At 37.6% G+C, this 24,212-nt stretch overlaps 2 protein-coding genes across 4 annotated transcripts in view; one reads left to right on the top strand and one right to left on the bottom strand.

The window, feature by feature from the left end:
* LOC108765048 (C-Maf-inducing protein) overlaps positions 1-11,247 on the top strand; it is a 37,905-nt gene extending 26,658 nt beyond the window's left edge. The window contains exons 2-9 of the mRNA XM_018513542.1: positions 1,727-1,912; positions 3,785-4,207; positions 4,669-4,817; positions 4,905-4,994; positions 5,112-5,364; positions 6,905-7,162; positions 8,016-8,316; positions 8,889-11,247. Coding sequence (XP_018369044.1) covers positions 1,727-1,912; positions 3,785-4,207; positions 4,669-4,817; positions 4,905-4,994; positions 5,112-5,364; positions 6,905-7,162; positions 8,016-8,316; positions 8,889-9,013 — 1,785 coding nt within the window. The 3' untranslated portion in view covers positions 9,014-11,247. The remainder of the gene's footprint in view (positions 1-1,726; positions 1,913-3,784; positions 4,208-4,668; positions 4,818-4,904; positions 4,995-5,111; positions 5,365-6,904; positions 7,163-8,015; positions 8,317-8,888) is intronic.
* Positions 11,248-12,446: 1,199 nt separating this feature from the next.
* Tsp (Thrombospondin) lies at positions 12,447-24,089 on the bottom strand. Of its 3 annotated transcripts, XM_018513541.1 has the most exons (16): positions 21,310-21,587; positions 20,701-20,871; positions 20,383-20,615; positions 19,207-19,381; positions 18,568-19,071; positions 18,417-18,502; positions 18,095-18,152; positions 17,055-17,277; positions 16,647-16,775; positions 16,059-16,335; positions 15,735-15,887; positions 15,123-15,495; positions 14,484-14,837; positions 13,781-14,008; positions 12,956-13,465; positions 12,447-12,721 (listed from the first exon to the last, which is right to left on the bottom strand). In XM_018513541.1, the coding sequence occupies exons 1-16, from the start codon at positions 21,383-21,385 to the stop codon at positions 12,597-12,599; spliced, it is 3,675 nt and encodes a 1,224-aa protein (XP_018369043.1). In that variant the 5' UTR covers positions 21,386-21,587; the 3' UTR covers positions 12,447-12,596. The 3 variants fall into 3 exon arrangements, with proteins under 3 accessions (XP_018369043.1, XP_018369042.1, XP_018369041.1); XM_018513540.1 differs by lacking the exon at positions 21,310-21,587 and adding an exon at positions 24,059-24,089 and having other exon boundaries at positions 18,568-19,381; XM_018513539.1 differs by having other exon boundaries at positions 18,568-19,381.
* Positions 24,090-24,212: the final 123 nt, after the last annotated feature.

The following is a 24,212-nucleotide window of genomic DNA, read 5'->3' as shown; positions in this document are numbered from 1 at the left end:
GAACGCGTATTCACACGGACGCACGTATACGTGCACGAGGTACCGCGTCATCCCCCGTTGCAGTCTCAGAACTCGAGACACCGTCGAAGTGATGCGCGAACCAGGGCGCATTGTCCTCGTCAGGCTGTATTATGCAACTTCTCTCTTGATTCCCGGTCCCTTTTTCACTCTCTCTCTCTCTCTCTCTCTCTCTCTCTCTCTCTCTCTCTCTCTCTCTCTCTCTCCACCTCTCTTTCTCGCATCTTTGCCAAGTCGGCTTTTTTGTTACCACGGCCAGATTCGCTGGTATCGTTTTATATTCATGCACCTCGTTATTATACAAGTATAAGTTGCGTCATTTCTAAATACCGGACTGCTCTCGCTGAAAACTACCTCTGGAAAACTACCTCAAAGTTAATATTAAGCTACTGCAAGAATCAATCAATTGTGTTGGCCAAATCAAGTTGAAAATAAAATCGCGATTTTTGTAAATTAAAATAGTGACTCTCTATAATATATTGGTTTCAATAGATTTTTAATTATTTAGAATGAAACTGAATATCTATTGTGAAACATGTCGGAATGAATTCCGATTGGAACTGTTATATTTTCCCTAGAAAACACGATAGAAATCTAGGGAATAATTGAATAATTCCTATTGGAATCCATTCCGACTTGTTCCATGATAGGTGCCCTGTTTCTTTTTTTTTTTAAATATATCATATTAAGGGTGCGTTCCGAGTTACGCATGATGTATCGTTTTATACTTCTTTATTAATTGGTAAACAACAAGGACAAATGATGCATCATGCGCTTCATGCGTAACTCGGAACGCACCCAATAAAGAAACTTTTTAATAGAAGGAAACAAATGAGTCTTATTGTTTTTTTTCCTAAATAAATTATAAATCATTCGAACTATTTATAGATTCGAACTATTTATATCTTATAATAGGCAATTTATATGTTAATTTTAAGATCACTATAAAAAAATTAATGTGGCATTTTTCTGTTTGATTAACGATGTCGGCGTAATGAATTTCGCAGAATAATGCAGATATTAAATGTGAGACATCTTATTATACCTAACGTATAAATTGATATAATCGGTGGATGACGTTCATTTGTCGAGTTTATACGTCAAACGACAATAATAATACACGATTACGCCTGACATAAATCGGAAAATTATGATCGATATACAAATAATAGGTTCCTTTTGATTGTATTTTCCATAATGAAACGCGAAACGCTATCTTGATTTATGACAAATGCTATACATTATGCTCTTATTATAATTTCTTTCTCCTCTTTTCTTTTTCGTGGAATATGATTATCACGTCTTTTTTTTTTTGCCAATTACGAAATGACGTCTTTCGGGATAATAAATACAAAATAATTCCAACTCAGTCATAAAATTAATGACATATTATTTTTACTCAGCGACTTAATTATGTATAATATAAGCGAAACCGTTAACGGACCTATATATATGTATATATATATCTATATATAAAACATTCTGATATATGGAAATCGAGTTATTTCTACGTGTTACGATTTTACGTTACGCTCATTCAGTACTTTGCATAATTAAATTATTTTCAATGATAACGAGCTCGAAATAGCTTGTAACACTTTTAATCCAGTTATGCTCGTTAGTTATTATCATTTGATTATAACACCTTCAAGAAAAGCCATTAAATTTTCTTCTTCTGTGAATTTTGAATTTCGTTTATTTTTTTTAGCTCACGGGTTTTCTTCAGCAACCTATTCCGTACAGCAGCATGTCGGAGGTTCGGAAATACGTTGTCGCCAGATGGGATCCTGCATATAAGAACTGCCTCAGCATCGTCCTGCCGGACGGTTCGCTTCTTTTGCAAGCTAGCAACGCTTACACGAGGGACCAATGGTACCACTCGATATTATGGAAGGTACGTTAAGAATTATTATTTATTATTGAAGAAAAATTATTATTTATTTTTGAAGAAAAATTATTATTTATTTATAAATAAGTGAAGGGGACCATATTTAATGAAGGGTTTTAGTATCTAATTTTAGGCTCCCAATAATATTTTTGCGTGAATTTTTACAATTTCCATTTTAAGCAAACTGCGAACCGATTTGCCATCATTATATATTATCTGTTATTATAATAACTAATTATCATAACAGGTAATTATTATAATAATTAATTTTAATTATTTTCATTAACGTAATTATTTTAAGCGTAAAAGATTTTGATGAATAAAATTCACGTTTATAATGCAACTTGTCAAGATTTATTGGATTTAATATTCATACGTTATCTTACGAGATTTATCATTATTCGTTTACCATGTAAATAGCGATAAAGATTGATGGATTTTTTATCCATTTAACTTACAACATTTTAGCTAACAGTAACATTGATGTGTACTCATCTTTCTCGACCGGTGGGATTTTCCGAGCAAAGAATGATTATTGTTCTCGTGAATGCGAATGTTGATATGAAATATTTTTTTAAATATTGGCCTTTCGATGCCTCACATAGATCGGCAGAGAATGGCAAACATAGGTGTTATTAACGCTCGACAATGTGAGGTTGAAGCAGGAGGAAGTGATAACAGCGCGAAAGGCGAACGTTCTCGATCGTCCTCGACCGGATCAAATCTCCCGGATACGTCAGTGTTTTATGGAGGTTGCCGCGAGCGGTTTAATATCCGGTCGGGAAATTAATCAGCAGCCTCTCGTCGTGGCTATGCGACAAGTAAATCGCAGCGATCGAACCAACCATAACGATTGATTGAATTTTATTGTTTACGGCGTATATTTCTGATGAAAACATCGTCCGTACGTTGACGACCTGAATGTCGATGACTTCTACCGAGATTGACCCTGTTTGCCAAGAGGCACATTTGCTTTCAGTTCCATTTCCACCTTCATATGGACGATGCGTTTTGACATTTAATTTGTAGCAATGAGAATTATTTTTAAGTTAGCAGCGAACAATTTTTATCTCTCTTGTTGATATTAAATGTATTGCAACGAAGATATCAGACTCGAAAAAATTCAGATCTTTTAAGTCTTCTTTGTTATATATTCCGCGATTGCTACCTTTCAATTAGTTTTTCAATGTAGATCGACGGTTTTTCTTTCGGAGATTCTGCTACCCCGGCAAAATCGATAACCACTACCGGAATCATTACTTTCTCTTCAGTTTTCAGTGGTTTAAAAAAAAAATCAACAAACTGAATCGTTAGCTAGAGATTTTTTCTGTTAGCCGGAGAGCCAAAGATTCTGCATCCAGAGAAAAGGTTGCTTCGATTTAAAGAAACTTTCTTTGCTATACGGTTAAAGAAAAAATTTCTTTGATTTGTGAACAAAAATTTCTCTAATTTAAACATTATTTTTTAAAATCAAATAAAATTTATTTGATTTAAAGAAATTATATTCAAATCCAAGAAATGACGTTTAAATCATGATTGCTTAGATTTGAACATAATTTCTTTAAATCAAATAAATTTTATTTGATTTAAAAAAATAATGTTTAAATTAAAGAAATTTTTTCACAAATCAAAGAAATTTTTTCTTTAACCGTATAGCAAAGAAAGTTTCTTTAAATCGAAGCAACCTTTTCTCTGGGTGTGGCTGAAAGAGATAGGAACCGTGTTATACACTCTTATATGCTATTTTTTGATTATAGTATAGTTACCATTTCGTGTCCTAGGGTGTTTTTATTTCCGAATTCTTAATGGTAGAACTCGCGCCGATTAAACTCGAATTCGAATTCGCGAATGATACGGAGCTGATTCATCTTCCCGCAGAAAAGTATCTTCAAGTATCAACATCTCGTCTCGATGAGCTCTCGGGAAGAGGTAATATTGCGCGAATTGCGCACCATGGTGGACTTTGCCCTGTGGACACCGCTCCAGGACGAGAGAGTGGCAGGCGCCCCGCTGGAGGCGGTCGCTAAATTGTTAGACGAGCCCAGCGTGGAGCCTGACTTGGACGGGAAAACAGAGGAGGTTGTTCACGATCGCAGGAGCTGGGCGGAGGCCGTTCTCGCCGTGGTGGCTCCGCTTTTGGAAAAAGCGGCACCGCCGGCGGCGCTTGCGAGGGTACTCGCCAAACTGGCGCAACAGCATCCGCGATCGCAACTGGTCCCGATGCTCAGTCCGGCGATCACGAGATGCCTGAAGCATACCGTTGACTTTGGCAAGTCGCCGGACATGAGAAAGCTGTTACAGGTAAGGCGTCTGACGAGTCTCACGTTACTTTGTTTGATTATAACATAGCGGGTGGCGAGATCATGGGAGACCGTTTGTTTCCTTTTTATAAGAGTTATACTCTCTAAATCTTTTAGAGTGAATTTCACTCCTATAGTAAAATCTCTTTAATTTTTTTAAGGCTCAATTTGCACTCTTTAGAGTGAGATTCCACTTAAAAAAAAAAAAAAACGAAAAGCGAGATTTTGCTACTCTGTCGATTCTAATTAGTTAAGTGACTTCTAACTTAGGATAAGTGATACATGAATGTGTATTCTCTAAATTCTTGGAATAGAATCTCATTCTAAAGAGTGGAAATTGAATCAGTCTTGAAAAAGAGTGGCTCAATTTTCAGTCTTTAGGAGTGCCATTTCACTCTTCAGAGTGAGATGTACTCTAAAAGTTTTAGAGAGTAGTTACGATGTTACATTACGTACGTGTAGGTGTTCGTTGCCGCTTTGTACGAGAACAATGATGGTGAGCAGGCGATCAGGGATTACATCTCGTCGGTTCATGGACCGGGTAGCGATTGTCCACACCCGAGAGTGCTTCCCAATCTCATGTCCATCTGTGTCGCGGCCATATTCCACAGGCAAGTTTCGTCCGAGTTGTAATGGAATTGGATATTCGTATCGGAAGTCTGATGAGATTCTCAACGATGTTGATTTCGATTTCTCAGGTTCGAAGTGTCGGGTCGCGCGTCATCGAATGAGGACAAACCACCGTCGTTACCGCCATTGCACTGTTATTTGCTCGTCTTGAATATCGCGTAAGTGTTGCGCTCACTGGCAAACAAAGCCTGACATGCTTCTCACATCCTTTCTGCTCTGCGCTTGAAACTTTCGAGTTTAAACGCGTCTCACGTATCGAGGAAACGACGTTATAGGTCGGAATACGCTGACTGGCGTTCGGGTCTTGGGGCACTACTGCAACCCGTCCCATTCCCAGAAGAGGCTTTGGCTGTGAGAGAAGTTCAGGAGTCTGTACTGATGTGCGTGATGCAACGACTGGCGAAAGACCCGAGATGCACGGTGCATCGCGTCTTGCTGCCCGTCAGGGAACCGCGTCCAGGCTGGATTCACATTGCCGCACCATCCAGCCCGGCTTGTCCAGATCGTGGGGAACTATTCGGCGAGATGGTAAAATTTTATCGAATTTCATTTCTTTTTTTTTTTGCGAGGACTGTAGTCAATATTTGTAGTCTGTTATTCTGAAACCGTTTTAAGTATTATCTTAAAATGCTAATACTCTGTGATTGGCTTATCTTACAAAACGTGGCGCGCTGTTTTTAAGATCTTAAATATAAAAACAGATTATGAATACACCAGTTTACGTCATATCTTTCTTTCGCATAATTACATTTTGTTCATAATTTTAGTGTAGAGTTTGTGCTAAATTTTGTGTAGCATTTTAAAACACACACCGTTTCTTTGCTTCTAAAAATTTTATTAATTAAATATGAAAAACCTTACACTGAAAAAATGATATTGCAATAACATTATTTTAATTAAGAACAACCTTATTTTGATTTATATATATATATAAAATAAAAATATGAAACAAATAAAATTTTATTAAAACAAGATCATGATATATTTGTTTCATTAATAGTATTCTTGAATTAACAAAATTATTTTTAGTTAAAAAATAACGTTGTTTACATAATATCATGTTTTCTCAGTATAAAAACGACATAAATACTATTTATCAGACGGACGGAGAGTAATGTTTACCTAACTCATTCATGATAATAACTAAAGAATCACATTTTTTTAGTTGTGTCACTTTGAAATAAGAGAACGATATGATGATGTTTGAAGGATTTAGGGCCGTTTCACACATACAGAAAATTTCCTCTCTTGATGTTAAATTTTTAATTAGATCCTCGCAAGGCTAAAATATTCGAGGCAAAAATTTACAGTGCTTATATATCTTTCTTTTTAAATCTTTGTCTAAATTGTTTCTACTGCCTTGTATTCAGGTCGCACGTGGCGAGAGATATAAATATCTAACGGCGAAATAGAGAGAATACGTATGGATGGATACGCAATTAACGCGCTTATCGGCGCAACGGTATCAAATTTGTTCGCACGTGAAATGATTGTGGTGCATTCAGTAGCGTAATCAACCAAGCGTTGCGAATTGCGTCTCTCTGGCCTCCGTGCGATAACACACACCTTAGTAAGATCTGTTTAGTTCAGAAACGATTCATCCCCTGAGAGGTCGAGGTGGCAGTGACGATTACTCGACGCGCTATTCGATTGGAAATTCACCTAAATATTCATGAATCGCTCTTTTGAGATAGACAGGCATCAAGAATGGACCCGTATAGACAGCATCAATTCTAATTCTCTCGGAAATAACCACGGAATCGAACTGTCACAATCGCGCGGAATTAATGAAGTTCGATTGATCGCGGAATGGCAAACGGAACAGGAGGATGTCCGATGACTCTTGCATTCTAAATTCCGTTCTCGATTACAACAGAGATCATATCCACCGTCGATTCCGTCATCGAGGAATTTTAACGAGTCAATAGAGAATCCGCGATACGTTGCCCATTTTAACTTAAATTAAATTAAGCAAAAAAGAAAATGTGGGATTTTTTCTCCATCATTTAGAATGCACGTTGCACGAAATATTCACGCGGCAGGCGTTATAATAGCGTGTTCTCAACAGCTGACGACTCTGCTGGCGTGCTGCTGTCGACGGAAGAGATTCATCGCATCCCTGTTGAAGCAAGCAGGCGATGATTGCATTCTGCTGGCGGTGCGGGGCTGCGACGCCGCGCAAGAAGCGCTCTGCTTGATGCTCGAGTGGCGCTTACTGCCGAACGAGGAGGCGAGACTTCAAATAGTTAACGCGCTTGAGTCTACAGAATCCGGAAAGGAGCGCTACGCCGCTCTCTGCCAGAGACAGAAAAATCTCCAGGAGTTGGTAAGCGAATTCGCGAATCGTTTCGATGCGAAGAATCAGCCGCCCCTTCGCACTTTCGTTCTTTTTTTTTTCTTTTGTACTAACGTCAATGATAAATCGCTGATAAATTCTGTTGGATCCTAAAGCGATTCTATATGTGCACGATATATGTATATAAATTTAAACAAATAAGGCGTATATATATAACAAAGCGTAAATATAATAATACAAATATTTTCCTCCTTTATTGGATTATGTACAATGATCAAACGTTTTCATTATCTTTGGACTCCTTCTCAGTAATTAAATACAAAGAGCTAAAATTCATCCTTAGTCCATTAGGGTTAAGTCTCAAAACAGGTTGCCAAATCCTATGATGGCGTTAGTCCAACTAAATTCCAGAATAAAAACACGTGTAAAGAAGCTTTAGATAAGATTTCTTAAATTGAAGTAATTCTTGAATTTCGCAAAATAATTTAATGCACAATAACATATTCACAAATGACATGTTCGCAGTTAAACGTCTGCACTGTTGGATATAAAAGGAGCAATGATAACTCAATTCCTTAAGTTAAATAACATTTTGTTATTTTTAACTTTTATGTGTGTTAAAATGTAAATTAATTCACTTGCGATTAGTTTCAAAGTAAACATCGCCCGTATTAACGTATGCCTTTAGTAAATTAAATTTGAGTCAAATTTAATACATTTTCTTGAATTAAATTGTTTAACTTCATTGTTTTAGTCAAATTAACGACATATTGGGCAGAAGCAGTGGTGACCTATAGAAATGATTAAAAACTTCTAATTGAGTGCAATTTAATATTATGAATTTAACATTGTTAAATAACATTTTCGATTTTGATTTTGCTAGCAACAAAAGGGCGGGCCCCGGAAATTAACGCTCCCAGTTCGAGCGACCGACGCCGACGTTGCCCTTCTGTTAGGCGGTCGTGCTCTCGGTAATCTCGAATGCCTCAGCCTGGCCTTCACCTCTGTGACGTCCGCGTGCGCCGAACAATTGATAAAGTTGCCGGCGCTGAGATATTTGAACCTGTGGGCTACGCAATTCGGCGACGCCGGCCTACAGATGATTAGCGAGCATCTGCAGAAGCTGCAGGTGCTGAACCTCTGCGAGACGCCAGTGTCCGACAAAGGCATCTCCACGTTGGCCTGTAAGTATCCTAATTCCCAAAGCTTAAAATTCAGATAATAATTTGACTTTTTTAAAAATGTGGTAAAATTAATCTTGAAATATAGAATATGAAATTTTAATTGTTCAATTTCCGTATGTCAATATACCTTAAAAAAACGCGTAAAAATTTATAGAAAATCATCAAGCATGGCCGTATTGCGTGCGAGTTAAAAATTAAAAATACATTTAACCCTCCGTCAACAGCATGAATTTTAACTCTTCCATAGGTATTCGAGAAATGGAGCAAATATTTTATTGTGTTATAAAAAAATCTAATTATTTAAAATTCTGAAAAAAATTCCGGTATATTTGTTGAACTTTAACAACGAGTTTTTACTATCATAGGAATCGGATTGCATTTTTTTACAGATTTAATTTTACTACTAAAATTCACAGTTAAAAGATCGATTTTTTTAAAGACATTAATTGGATTAAACATATTTGATGTTAAATTCAAATTAATTTTGATCTTCAAATTTTGACTTAATATAACAGAGATAGTATAAATTTTGATCTATCGCTCGAAGAAAGTGTTTTACCGCTTTGTTGCAGCATTAACCAGCCTAAGGAAATTGAATCTTAATAGTACGAAGCTGTCGGCTCAGACATTCGAGTCGTTGAAGAAGCGACTACCGGCCCTGCAGGAATTCGACGTTCGATATACGGAGGCCTGGTGACCCTGGTTTGAAGTCACGACGTCCAGCACTTCGCCCAACGGCGGTAGTGTTCGTCGTGACTTGAGAACGAAGAAGCAACGCTGAGGTGTTTGGTCGTCCCGAAGAAAATTCAACAGACGTCACGAGATGACGTCCGTATTCTCGGTGTAATCAATTCAAGTGAATATCGAGCATTGGGCGCGATAAATTCGTTTGTTTTGCTTCGATTTTGCTAGTATGCGACGTTCGCTATCAGCGTGATGATCGTTGAAAACTATGAACCCTTTGTCAGTGAAACTTTCCAGAGGAAAGGAAACGAAGTCTTCTGCACTGTGCAGGATGAGTGAAGAGCCTTTTACCGTGTTTTTAAGTGTCTTACGTATCTCGCTTCTTCTAATTTAATCGGTCGATAATTTATTCTGTCCAGAGGACGATAAGTATGCGCGATGGATCAACGGTTTCAATATATCCGTGTGTCCATTAAACGTATTTTCCCTTGTCAACTGTATTTATTTACACGAGATATTAGATCAAGATTCTCTTCCGAAACTCGTGTCAGCTAGACGGCTTGATTCCCGCGACGAACATTACTTTTAAAGTGTTCCTTCCGCATCGTCGTCGAAACGGGAAACTGTACTTTTCAGGAAACATTCCAGAATCGCGAATTCAGACGTCACTTTCCAGGAAAGACGTGCATTCGTTTGAATAAATAAATATCGGCAAGCGCGACGAGCCGTCTCTCGGACATTTGCATAGAATCCATTCGATATACGGCAAGGTGGCACATGTAACGATCGCGTCGAAGAGTCGCGATCGTTAAAGCCGGGAAACGCGAGTCATTTGCGCGGTAAGCTGTCCATCTGGGGATGACGAAGGAAGGATTTGCATAAACGCGATGTACCGTGCAGCAATAACATGCCTCAATGATCGAAAACAATCGTTGACGATCGCGTTTGATTGTTAATGGTTTTTACGCGATTCCGAAGATCAGTTTTGTCGAGCGTCAACAATTTTTTTTAACAATAGTTCTAGCGACTCCTTCCTCCGTCTATTTTTGAGAAAAAGCGATTTCGTTTTTATGCTGTTAGAAGCGCAATGCATCTTCCTCTTTTCAGCCACACACACACACATAATCCCTTGTATCTTTTTCATATGCCTATGTATCATTTCTTAACGATGTTACTTTTTATCATTCGCGCCGATAAAGTTAGAAGTCGTTTCGATCCGCCGCGTCACGAGAAGACACTTTGCTAATATAGAAGTGCCAAGTCAGTGAAAAGAAATAAAATATTTCCGGCGAGAGAGAATAGCTTCGCGAAACGATACTCGTTCTCTGCCTGTAACTTGGCTTCTCATGCAGAAATATTGTCGGACGCTTTACCAAATCATCATTGAATAGATGATGTTGTTACAAGAGTCGTGGCTAACCGGCGAAGATTGGTGTTGGTGATGACGACTATGATTGCGATGATCCCTCCGTGATCTCCGACGCGAAACAAAGACTGTCCCCAATCGTGTGTCAGCGTATTGCTGGACTGCAGCCGCCAATCGATTCCTCTGCGTGAAGTGTCCTTTTCCGTCGGGGGACACTACCGAGACTTATCCTTTTTTTTTTTTCAAGGCGTGCCCAACTGCCTTAATCAGCGAGTTCTGAGCGACCACTGCCACAACGCGTTGCGTCAGCGAGCGTGACTTTACTCTAGCAAAATGAAGGAGCAAAGCTTCGAAGCATCCCGCGTTCCGTCGCGAAGTCGGGAAGCCTCGCGTTCCACGCTTAAAACCGGAGCACAGACCTTTGCAAAACGCATAATGCATAAAGCATGAGAGAATAGATCAATCAGAATATTTCCAGTCTATGAAATGAAAGATTGGTTGATTCTCATATGTTTTATGCGTTATGCAAAGGTCTGTGCTACGGTCTTCAGACGAAGCTTCGAGAGCCGTGAGTGACTCGCACATATGCATTTCGTTCCCTAGTGTAAATAGATAGGTAGACTGTTAAGGATCGTCTCCCTCTCCCGTTTCTCCTTCGATTAATTAGATAGATTTTAATAATTTATTCTTTAGCTAGAATTTTCTCGTATTTATATACATATATTACGGTAATATTACATGTATGTCGCACGATCCAACTCGTACTAGCGCGCGTGAACACGCGTTTAGGGGAATAGTTGAACCTCGAGTTTAGAGCGCCGGCAAGAGAGGAGAGAGAGAGAGAGAGAGAGAGAGAGAGAGAGAGAGAAGGAGAGAAAGGGCGCCTCTCGAAAAGTGGCAAGATTTAGTCGTCACAAGAATCGCAGCGACGATTGACGGTTTCGCAAAAAAAAAAAAAATCTCGTCTCGATTATTGTAAATGCCGCAAGGGAACAAGCATTGTAAGAAGACTGTTTACGTCAATTTCAATAAGGATCATTAACTTAGGGAACCACGAATTAATTACTCGAGTTAATTCCTCAATGTCACACACGTCTGTGAGCGAAGCAAATAAAATTCGAATTTAATACCTCACAGCATCCGTTCTGTCACGCCTTCCATTGTCTCTCACGTCTAAGCGAGATTCGCGATCTTGCGCCGATACTTGGCTTTCGCGCGACTCGTCGAAAAGTTTCTCTTTAAGTTTTATCCTTAAAAAATCGTTTTCTCGTATGTAACTCTAGCCGTTGCCGTTGCATCGATGAAAATCTATAAAATATACTCTGTTAGACGTGTTACGAGAATGATCGAATGATTCAGCGTTAAATTATTAATAATCGTATCTTTCTTTGACATTTTCGTACGAATAAACTGTTTAATCGAAAACCATTGCCGTCTACATATGTTGCCTGTCATTTACAAACAATTCCGTGCCCTAATTGTCACTCTATTAATATTTACCAATTATCCTTCCACGGGTGAAATATCAAGAATTGATGTTTTATTTAAATGTCAAATTAATGTAATATTTATGTGTTTAAATTAAAATTTACAATTTACTATATTACTTCGATACTGCACGTGTTGCTGCATCGAATGATCAAAATGAATGATGGTGCAATTAAAATAATGACGATTATTACTTTATTTTGCTCTATTAAATACGGAAGTAATTTTGAAAATTACAGCTTAGAGAGACATAAATAAAGATCATTAAAATTATTATGATTCCATACCTCGGGCTACAGTTAATATATGTATCAGTTGATACATCGTGACATTGTTCTTTATATCTTCAGAAAAAGAGAGAGAGGAAGAGAGAGAGGTAAGTACGTTTTACTTTATAGTGAAACTGAAATAATATAATTTTTCTAAATACAACAAAAAAATGATTAATTGGTTAAATAGGAGAAATATATTCATCATTTTGTGGAATATTAAATATTTTTGTTACAAGACATCTATATATATATGTATAATATACAAAATTTATCGTAAAATTTTGAACTTATATGCAAATTGAGTTTATTTAAACTCGTCAAAAATGCGTTATTTTGACGTTTTATTGTAGTAGATTATAATTCGTTCGTGGCTCCTCGATTATTTAAAAATTAAAATTACAGAGATTTAGATTCAATCCACGTATTTTTTTACCCATTGTTACGATAAAATAAATCATCGAGAGCCTGTTTTAGAAATCGTAATTCATTCTGCGTTGTATTACTTGTTGTTGTTGATACTTGTTAGAAATCTCCACCTGAACTTCTCTCTTTAAATTATCAGGTAGCTGATCCCACACAGTTTGAGGCACGGTATCTGAAAAATAATGTTAATCGTATCTGTAAACATTATAATAATAATTTTGAGCTTATAAAATGTTTTGCACATTTCCCTGTACATTATTCCATTAAAAATTTATGGCACTTTTTTTTACATTTGTTGGAATAACTACGTCATGTTTTGTAATTAAATTATAATAAGAGTTTAATTTAAGTTTCTGATTCATTAGGTTTGCGCTTTGTAAAAATTGCTGTCGAGAGATTACTTTACCTGTGCACCTATACAGTAAATCCGACCAGGTGATCATTTCCTGCGAGAAGCAGTAGACACCTAGTTTACCACCTTGCAGAGTCGAGTCGAACACGTTCCCAGAGTCGATTATCTGCTGTGTGCCCTGATACAGCCAGAATCTGATCAGGCCGATCTTAGGTCTGTGCAACAGATGCCACCTGTATGATACTCTTGGCTGCCAACTGATTCCCGGTTCTCTCCACAAGACCCTCACCTGATTAGGGGTGTCTTCCTTATGCCAGAGACTGTTTCGGAGCATCTCGCCCGGTCCGGTGTCGGATTGAACGAGCTTCATTACAAACCCAGGATCCGCTTCAGCGCGGAATGGGGATGGTTCCCAGTAAACCTGTGCATTCCTCTTCCAGTAAACAACGTAAAAATGTCGATTATCCTGGTAGGAAAAGACGAAGCCCGCGAAATCGTCGTCGTCATCGTGATTATCGACGTAGAAAGTTCCTTCGAAGTCAGCGTTACTTAGCTCGTCCGGTCCTTTGTAGATGGAGAAATCGATGAAAAGGATGTAATTATTGTAAACAAATTAATTAATAATGAAAAAATTAAGATTTTATCTTCTTTTATACTTGTTGAATTTCAAGCACTACAATATAAATAATTTATATTGTATAGCAATTTTAATAGCGCGAATTCCCAGCAGCATGTTTTTTACTTTTTCTTGTTTTTTGTTCATTTCAAGAATTTGATTATCTTACTTAGTTTTTTGAAGCATTGTAGAAATTTATTGAAAGGCGACTTGAAGATTTTATATGCCTTTTTCATGTATCTTTACGATATATATAAACCTACCTATCGCGATTCCGGGATCGCTGTTAAGAAGCTGTTGAATCTCAGCACCTTCATGATGAATTCTCCATGCGGGATCTTGTTGCGCTGTACCGTATGGATCGAGAGCGACTGTAAAGTATTTACGGAAATCCGTTGTCCATATTAAACTATTATTTGGACAGTTGTCCTGGGTATTAGTAACTGTATCGTTGTCATTATCGTTCCAGCATGCATCGCCAATGCCATCGTCTATAAAACACAAAATATTATTCTCTTCGTGTTTCGATAATATTTCCTTTTCTACAACTAATAATAATAACAATATTTCACAGAACGCATTACATTATAATAAATATTAAATTTTAATGAGTATTTATTTGAATAATTCTAAACAAATATTTACTAAATGTATACATTTAGTAAATGTTACATTTAGTAATTCAATAAAAAATAACAATTAAATCAAATTAATGGTTTTCGTATCAAATAAATATATATGTTTTATTTATTTTTGTTATATAACTAAATATATTTTTACTACTTCTATACAAAGAAATATGTATTAAGATTTAATAAATTTTTTATTGTGCGATATTCTGTTTAAAATCAAGAAAATTTTGAATAATGATTTAATATTTTAATATAGAATTTTATATTTCTGTCTGCAGAAAAAAAATCAGATTACAATCTAAACATTATTATAAAGCAATCCGTTAAAACTTACGATTAAGATCACGCTGATTCGGATTGTAGACGTAACGACAGTTATCGCTCCCGTTGGGTACACCATCTCCGTCGATGTCGTCGTCGCATTCGTCGCCTATGCCGTCACGATCGCCGTCGTTCTGTCCGGGATTCGTCACGTCCGGACAATTGTCCTTGTCATCCTGGACACCATCCCTATCGCGATCCGCGTTGGTATCGCAAACATCCCCCACGCCATCGCCGTCGATATCATTTTGGTCAGCATTGCTAATACTAGGACAATTGTCACAGATATCGCCGATGCCGTCCGCATCGGTATCGCGCTGATTTGAATTCTTTACGTTGTCACAGTTGTCTTGATTGTTAGGTATACCTGAACGATATCCTTTTATTAGCAACATCATTTATTGTCAACAACTTCAACTAGTAATTTTTTAATGTAAAATGATGAAAAAATGTGTGAAAATTTTTAATTCAAAATAAAATAGAATAATAATATTTGAGGCTTTAAGAATAAATATAATACAAGTAATAAAAAATACCTATGCGAGCCTCCATGAAATTGGTACGTAAACTAATTTATGTATCAATATCTGCGAAGATTCACATAATCATATGTGTATGTTGCTTGTATTCTTTTTTAACGTTAAAAATTTACCATCGTTGTCCAAATCGTTATCGCACGCGTCACCCTCGCCATCGTCGTCAAAGTCCTCCTGATACGGATTCCAATTCATCGGGCAATTATCACAGGCATCACCGATTTTGTCGCTATCGCTGTCGAGCTGGTTTGAATTATAAATGAGCCAACAGTTATCGGTCAGATTCAATACGCCGTCATTGTCGGCGTCATCGTCGCAAGCGTTACCGATACCATCATCGTCGGCATCCTCCTGGCCACTGTTCGGTACCGTCTGACAATTGTCAGCGTGACAGCTACGGTCTTGGCAATTAAGACTCCTGTCGGGGATGCCATCGTTGTCGCTGTCGGTACCACAAAAATGCCCGTTTCCAGCCCAACCAACATGACACTATAAAAGATTTTGATTAAAAGAGACGAGTTTTAATCAGTAAAATTAGATAATAGGGATTGTAGTTACAAATTATTATAATTATAAAAATCTAAAGAGAATTACAAAGATGAGGACAGCTCTATTTTTCGTTAATTTTCCTAAATAATATCCAAGTTTATTCCACTAATTGTAAGTTCATATTTTATTTAGGTATATCAGTTTTCGTTGGGTGATAAATACACAATAGAGACGCTTACCTTGCATGTAAATTCGTAGGCATACATGGCGATGCAATAGGCATTGACATCGCAGACCGTTGTCAAACCTGGGCAGGCACCTTCCTGAACATGACATCCTGTCGTTTGATTGCCAACGTAACCACTTCTGCACGGACCGCATCTGTAGGATCCCTTCAGGAACAGAAAGTAACATATTTGAAACAGAACAAAATGGATTTTAATTTGTTAAATATCCAGCAAACAAGCCGACGTTATTTATCGTCATTTTGGCGTCTTTAAAGTTAAAATAACGTCAAAATGACAACAAATAACGCTAATTTGTTTGCTGAGTAGACATCTCACCTCCGTGTTAATACACTCCGAATAAGGATCGCATCCGCCGTTGTTGGTCTCGCACTCGTCTATGTCCTGGCAGATCTGTTTTTGCGTCCTGGCCATCTCGATACCGACGCCTTCCGTCATCGGCCCCGTGTAACCTGTCGGGCAACGGTCGCATCTGTATCCAGGATGGAGATTCATGCACCGTACTCCGGGGTGACAGGGTCGCGCCAGCTCGCATTCATTCGCATCGAGACACACCGTGCCGTTACCCACATATCTCGGTGGACATGGGCCGCATCTACATCACATATAAGATTGACAAGAACCATAAAACACAGGATACATATATTCCACGACATTCTACTTGATTCGAGAAAATATAGACTGTATATACTTGAAAAATAATTGCAAAGCTAAGCAGACGTGAAAATTTTTATATCATTTTACATCAAATATTTTTATATCAAATTTTACATCAAGAATTTGTTGATTGCGTAACTTTGGGAAGACAAATTTCTTAAACAAGCTTTCATAATTTTTATAGAAAGAATTTATTTCAGTAAAAATTATATATGAGATCCGAAGAAAATATGCTTGTGAAACGTTTACTTGAAATACGGTGGATTGTAAGTAGGATGGCATTTAACTTCCGGATGACAGGGATGACGGTCGCAGGGGTTTCTTATCCTCTCGCATCTTTTGCCATCGCCGGTGTATCCGTTTGGACATCTGTCGCATCTGAGCAGAATTATACTTAAATTACAACAGAGATTCTCGTGAAACATTCTATTTGTTATTAAGAGGTCATCTTTAATTTGTCAGTCTTATTATGTCCATTTCTACTACTCAGATTAAGTTTAATCTTGATTTAACTTATTTTTTTATCTTTTTTTACTTCTAAAAATTAGAAAAGGATAAACGGTAAATTACAAATCGAGATTAAAGTGAATCTGTACTTTGATCTTGTTCCATTACAGACTTAAATGATCGTTAGAGACTTAGTGGCGTTTTTCTTGCCTGTAACCATAATCGTCATCATCGTAACACCGCACCCCCAGGAAGCACGGCCGTTGGAGGCAGGTGATGGGATAGCTTTTGACCACTTTGACGCAGACCCGTCCGTTTCCGGAGTAACCACGTAGACAGGGGCCGCACTGGGGTCCGCTCGGTGTGTTACGGCAATCGACGCCGGGATAGCACGGAGAGTTATGGTCGCACGTGGACAGCGGCGGTGTTGGCACTACGGAATTACCGGGATCACGGCTCGAATGACGAGTGAATTGCCAATTTTCGGGGGATTTTCGACAGCCGGTCTTCCATACGCGCCGTGCACACCGTCGAGCGGGCCCAGAAAATTATGCAACGGCCCAGCGTGTCGTACGTGCACGTGCAAGTGGTATATACGCGTGCTTAAAGAGATTGACTTAAGATCGACGTCGCGGATCCTGCGCATTCTTGATCTCCTTAGAATAAAGACAGTGTAACAATGGGATAACTATTACGCATTTCCAAGCGTCCATCTTAATTTTTAATTTAATGAATTAATCATCTTCTGATAGCGAAATATTTATCTGAAGAAAAAGAGACGATAGGAAGCAAGTAAAATTTGTCTCGATTACATTGCAACAGGATTTTTATATAAATTGGAAATTTGTAATTGAAGAACAATTAACTCGGAGAAATTAGCGACGTTTGATCTTTGCAAAAAGATCGCGTTTTAAATGATTAAATGAAAGCTTCCGCTAGCTGCCCACATATCGAAAGAGATTGCGCAACGCAAGAATATAAGAGTCACAACAAAGTTGAATTTTTCTAACAACAGGCATTTATTGCGTTGAAAGATTGCTTAATACAACTCGTTGCATATAAATAGATAGTCTCCGCTGACAACTGTCACGTACAGATTAAGTTCGAGGGTGTGAAGGACGACGCGCGTGAGATAGATTAATAAGATTCATTCAACTGTGGCATTACGATGCGGTTTTGGCTAACTTCTAAATTAAAAGAACTGTTATTTTCGAGCACGTGTCCTTTCAATACGACGGAACGTCACTCACCGGTACGACACGCCGAACAGTTTTCAATCAAATGACGAAGATGTTGGGTTTCCATCCTCTGTAAAACGAAAGACGATGAGTCGTAAGTCTTTCAAATTGACCAATTTTTTCTTATAATTCAATACTAGCGGTTTTTCTTGTCAAAATGTTTTAATAATTAAACTTTATGTATAATTTGTAAATTAAAAATAAAATGTAAGAATTTACAAATTTTTATGTTTAATTTAATTTGAAATCATTGTGAGAGCATTAATTTAAGATTCAAGGATATTAATTCACATATAATGAAGGAATTGCTTTATTACTTGATCGCTTAACTCACATTTAGTTCCAACTCCCTCCCGAGTTTCCTGGTAGCGTTGATTAATTCGTTCAAGGTTTTCACGATTTGATCATCGGTCTGGCAGACTGGAAAACACTTCTCGTGAGAACACGTTAACTGACTTAATTTAATATCCGCTTATCTCACCCACCTCTCTCATCCAGACTTTGGATTCCGATGTCGCCTCTCCTGGGTACTCTTTTGCCGGGTAATTCATCTGAATCAAGCATGTCCGTTGGATAAGGATACGCATTCTTACCCGAACTACCGGGATACGGACTTCGACCAAGTCGTTTAGGATTGTTGAAACCAATAGATGGCCCAGTAGACTCGTCCGATGTTAAGGGAGGATTTGTGTTAAAATTTGTGTTAACGTTTGTGTTAAAATCATATGGACTCGATCCATCAGGTTGTTTGCCGTAGCCATACGGATCCGGTTTATCGAGCTTCGAACCTGATTGTTTGGGTTTACCAGATTTAGGATGTTTTTTGGGGCGAGATGCCGGAGATTGTGGAGGATGAGATCCATATGGATAGTCAAGATTGTCCGTTTCATTAGATGGAGAAAACGGATCAGAAGAGTCGTATGGATCGTATTTATCGGGTTTGCTTTTGCCTTTTGGATGTCCCGAGTGATCTTTTTTCTTAGGTCGATTGCTATCACTCGGATGACCTTGATGCTTCTTAATGGGAGATTTCTTATGATCCGAAGGAATCCACTGGGAAATCCACTGACCATTATTATGCGATCCCCATCCGTTACTTTCATCGCTTGTTTCGTCAGATTGATCGGTAGGTTTAGTTTGATAGTCTTCATCAGAATCGATAGGTGTTTTCGGCGTATCGGTTTCGAATACTGAGAGCTGCTTCATGTCGGATAGGTTGTCGGGACATTGCTCTTTCCTCAGCACATCAGTAATGGTTGCAGTCTGATATACTTTTATTCGGCATTTTCGTTCTTTGAACTAAAAGAATTTTATAACGTGTTTATAAATGAATAAATATTGCTGTTAATCAAATAAATTTTAATTAAACGAATTAGTGAAGTAGATAATATAGTAGAATTTCGTTTATCTAGTTTATCAGTATCTACACAAACAAGTTCATGCTTAAGTCCGAACATCCTAACTCGTAGTTGAATTCCTATTATCTGAACTATGGCGTTGTAGTTATAGTAATAGGAGCTCGATACGCTCGATTTCAATTTTCTGAACGTCAGCTTCTATTATCAGAACTAGTAAATACTAGTATGAAGTTAGTGAACCCCTATTATCTAAATCATCGGTTATCGAAACTGTCGTGTTCCCCGATGTTCGGATAAACAGAGTTGTAATATATCAAGAGAATTGTAATTATCAAGAGTAAAGTTAATAATATTTTAAATACTGTTAAATTTCTGTCAAAATCAATATGGCAATTTATTTTGATTTTAGTAGCGAAAGATATCCACAAGAATTGAATCAAGAATTGAAAGTAATCGTAGAGTTATAATATTGCATAAAGTCGGAATGTAATATTACTAGTGGCAGAAATAGGGCGCGAATAATTCATTGAAACTAATTCAATTCATCCGAGTAGTCAGGGATCGTTGTGTCTGAGTTGGGTAAGCCAACCAGGTGCATGTAACAGAAGCAACTAGCTTAGGTCTCGTCAACCATATTTGGAAAGACGTCGTCCCACGTTTGTGGACGTCACGAATAACACGTAAATAAGAAACTGCTATACGATTGTAAATGAAGAAAGCGACAGCAAAAAATAATATTGGACAAAATTAAGTATGCGGAAACAAGTATGCGGGAAATTTTTTTTTATTTAAAAAGCAACTGCAGACAATGTATTCACATTTATTTCCTTGGCGAGCATAAAAAAAGCGTGAATTGTCTTAACTAACATATGTGATAACATATTCAAGATTTATCTAAATTAAAACTTTGTGAAAAATATTTTGTGAAAGGTAAAAACTTACTACTTCCACGTATCCTTCTACAGAGTCCTCGTTTCCAGATATGTGACGGAAAGTTAACTTGAGCGATATAGAACCCTCGTAAATACAATCGACGTACACATCCACGCGAGGATTAGGTTGAGCCTGATGCACCAGTATAATCAGACTCTTCAGAGGAGTGTTCACTGTGAGGCTGTCCACTTTGATATGCGATGCGCTGCGTCGACCCGTATCATCGAGACTCTCAAGTATAACTGGAGAACGACAAACATTAAATAAATTAAAATAATGACAACGCAGAAATTCAAAAGATCGTGATTCAGACAAATCTTGGCTCACCGCGTTTTGTTCGTCGATCGATTATGAGCACTAATTTCGTTTTCCCCAGATATTTCACAGATAACAGAGTCTCCACTGGACCACTGGAAGATTTTCTGTTATCCTTGAAGTTGGATATTGCGATAACGAATTCATCATTGTACCAAGCATCCTGCAGGCTCGTAGTTAGAGCTGTTGTAAAACGGCAAAATAAAAAAAAGATAGCGGGTAATTAAAAATAATTCTGCATTTATATAATAAAAAGCTTAATTGTTAATTAATAGAAAGTTGTATTTTATTTATGCTGTTTAATATACATTTAAAGATATAATATAAAGAATTCTGCGAAAGAATACAAGAGTTGAGTGACCAAGAGTTGATCAATGCACCTAACCGTGAAGACGTCTCACGTATCACCGATCTCACGTTACTACCGGGTTTCTTGTCGCGCCGCGCCGCGAATGGTCTTCAACAGTATAGTCTAAGAAACGCGAAGAAAGTAACGGAAGAAATATTTTATTTTCGCAAGAAGGGAATGCGAATCGGAGTTAACATGATCATCGCTAATTCGTCAACATGAAATTATCCCTCATAAATATTTGTCACTTTCCTTATAATCAAAACCTTTACCTTCGTCAGGTATGACGTTACCATCGACGGCATAGATAACCAGCAGCCCAAGGATCAACAAAATCGGGACCCGCATCCTGATGCGACCCCGATGCACTCTGCGCGAGTATTCGGTATCAATGGTGGGTTTCCAAAAATTAGAAAGTGCAACCCAAAATTCCTGCAATCCCCTCGGTGCCACTCTCTCGTCTCGAAATCGCGATGCAGTAGATTCTGACGGATACGACGGCACGCGCGCGGATGCAGAAGACACAGCCGCCGACTGGAGCGCGGATACGGACTGTCCGCGACTTTATACGTCGCCCACGAATACGGCTTTACAAACGAGATTTTGTACTACCTGCGCTTGATACGTAACGAGCAGAGAAAACACTGATGAATTAAGATGAATCAAGATCATTTTATTATTTTAAAAAGACTACAAATTGTAATTGCATTTCTAAAAGAAAACAATAGAACAAGAACGACAGGCTGTTTGAGATTTAAAATTAATCTTGCAAACATACAAACAACGAATGGAAAGATAAGAATAAAGAAATAAAAATTGCAAATAAAAATCTTTACGTGCGAATGTAATTTGTATTTAAATTGGACAATCGGAAGAGAACAGACGAAAGAATTAATTTATGTTTATTTGTGAAGATTTTATCTCAAAAATATTGTTTATTTAAATGTATATTACTTTTTTGAGGAATTTACATTTTATTACATTATTGAATGTATTTTAATTTTTATTAAACCAATTCTGCAATTCGAAATGGACAATGGAGTAAGCAATATTATTGCCGTATGATGTGGCTGAATGATTAATGGTATCGTCAATACATTACTCCGACATTATTGTGTGCATCCGCCCACAAGATGTTTTTAACGATATGAAATAGTCATAGCGGAAAGGTGTGTCAGAGCCGGCGCTAATATAAATTAAACGCTTCCTTCTACGGTGACACGAGGAATTTCTCGGCGAAATCGATTAATATGCAATTCTCATTCGCACATTAGCATTTTGTGCTTTTTTTTATTTTGGAATGTACCTGTACCTATGAAACTATCATCACATCGCGATATCTATAGACAAGTCACTATATAGACAAATCACTAAGGAAATTCTGTAGGAAGGTAACCAGTTTTCTGCGTTCGTAATTTCGGCTTCTTATTGATATATTAACCATTTTTATAGTTAAAAAACTACTTCAATCTCGGAGAGAGTCTCTGTGACAGTTTAGGTCTCTTCGATGCGACGAACCTTGCAACAGGTATGTAACAATATTGCTGGTGTGCCAGTTACACGTGTGTGGGAAGTGGTCCCACCTACTCATCCACACCAGTTTCAAACCGTAGACACGTTGCATAAAGCCTAGTTTCCTCCATGGTGATATACACGGTGTTTCCAAAAAAATTTGCCAATCTTTCACCCAAAATTTAATCTTTGAATTCGAAGATTAAATAGTAGTGAGCGCGTAAGCAACGTCCTTAACTCCAATAACGTTAAATACATGAGCATTTTGCAAATTAGATATTTATGAGTTATACAAATTCTCAAGGAACATACGAAAGTCAACAAAAAGTCAAAACGACTTAATTTTTATCCTTAACGACAAATTTTGTAACAAAAAAACATCATTTTGACTTTCATGACAACAAAATAAAGTCATTTTGATTTTCTCTTAATTTGATGTGTTCTTTGGAGTATTATAAATTTCTATGTATTCCTTTTAATACTTTTTCATGTTTCGTCCGACGTTTTGTCACATCTGACGATTGGTGATGTTTCTAATCTTTACAAGCAGATTGATTTGTTGTGGCATCAAAGGAGCTTGAAAATTTATGGGCGGAAGATTATTGCTCTTAACCGATTTCAACATAACAAAATGTTTTGCTTTTACGTTTCGACACGTCATGCCATTTTTCGTTCACATGATACACGTGCCGTGGCGAACATGCGAAACGAAAGGGATCGCTTCGGTCTCTGCCGTCATTTCGTCTTCGTCATTATCTACGTTTCAGCCGTGTCGGATGCTGACCGAGACTTAGCGCGGTCGCACCGTACAATGCGATAAATTTTCCATCCTAATTGACCGACATTACAGATACGATGTACGAGTTGAGTCTGATGTATATAACTAGCCTGTTATATGTACCAGACTTGGTACGAAGTCACGCAGATTTAATTCAATTCAGGTTGAGCTGACGAACGCTACAGAGATCTGCGTCTGCAGATTCCAGGAAACAGACGCTGACTCCCTTACCTGTTATGGACCAAAATACATCATTACGTGTAACATATTACGTTACCCGATCACGCAGGAATAGTAATCTGAATATTATACGCGTGTCACACAAATTATAATTTTCCTTTTTTTATTTATGGAAAATATACAGACAGAAACACAATAGATTGACTGCGAGCTTATCCTTTAACAGTTTTTAAGTAATGAAAGAGGATTGCGCGATGCAAACGCACACATTTTGTTCGATATCTTTTTCCTCCTTATAAAAATATACAGAACATAAACGGTGTATAAATAGCTTACGTAACTTGTTTGCACAACCTTGTGTCGCGAAAGTATATACATATATAAAAAAAAGAAAGAACACATACTTGACGAAGCACGTTCACAGTTGCATTTGCAACATTTGCTTATATCGTAACAAATACATATAAAAACTTAGTCTAGAATCTTCTTTTAAAAGTTCTTATCTAACTTGAAAATAAATACATCTAGAGACAAATGAATACATAGTTCACCTAGGAAAAATCTCTGTTTCTTCATCTTCATCGCGTTTCTTCAACTTCGTCAGAGGATCTTCTTCCATAGGGCGCGATTTAATTTGATCGATCACAGTCGCTTTCATCTCACTTAATCTCATCATGCATCTGGTAGAGTAAGATGAGGAACTTT

This window comes from Trachymyrmex cornetzi, unplaced genomic scaffold, assembly GCF_001594075.2.
Source record: "Trachymyrmex cornetzi isolate Tcor2-1 unplaced genomic scaffold, Tcor1.1 scaffold47, whole genome shotgun sequence".
NCBI lineage: Eukaryota > Metazoa > Arthropoda > Insecta > Hymenoptera > Formicidae > Trachymyrmex > Trachymyrmex cornetzi.
This window is presented reverse-complemented; position numbering and strand designations above follow the sequence as displayed.

Coding starts and splice junctions, on each gene's coding strand:
- Tsp (XM_018513539.1), bottom strand. CDS start 21,385: ATGCGGGTCCCGATTTTGTTGATCCTTGGGCTGCTGGTTATCTATGCC. Junction 20,616..20,700: donor CGATCGACGAACAAAACGCG/GTGAGCCAAGAT, acceptor GTCGTTCTCCAG/TTATACTTGAGAGTCTCGAT. Junction 14,009..14,483: donor GAATCAGCGTGATCTTAATC/GTAAGTTTTAAC, acceptor TGTGTTTTATAG/ACGATGGCATTGGCGATGCA.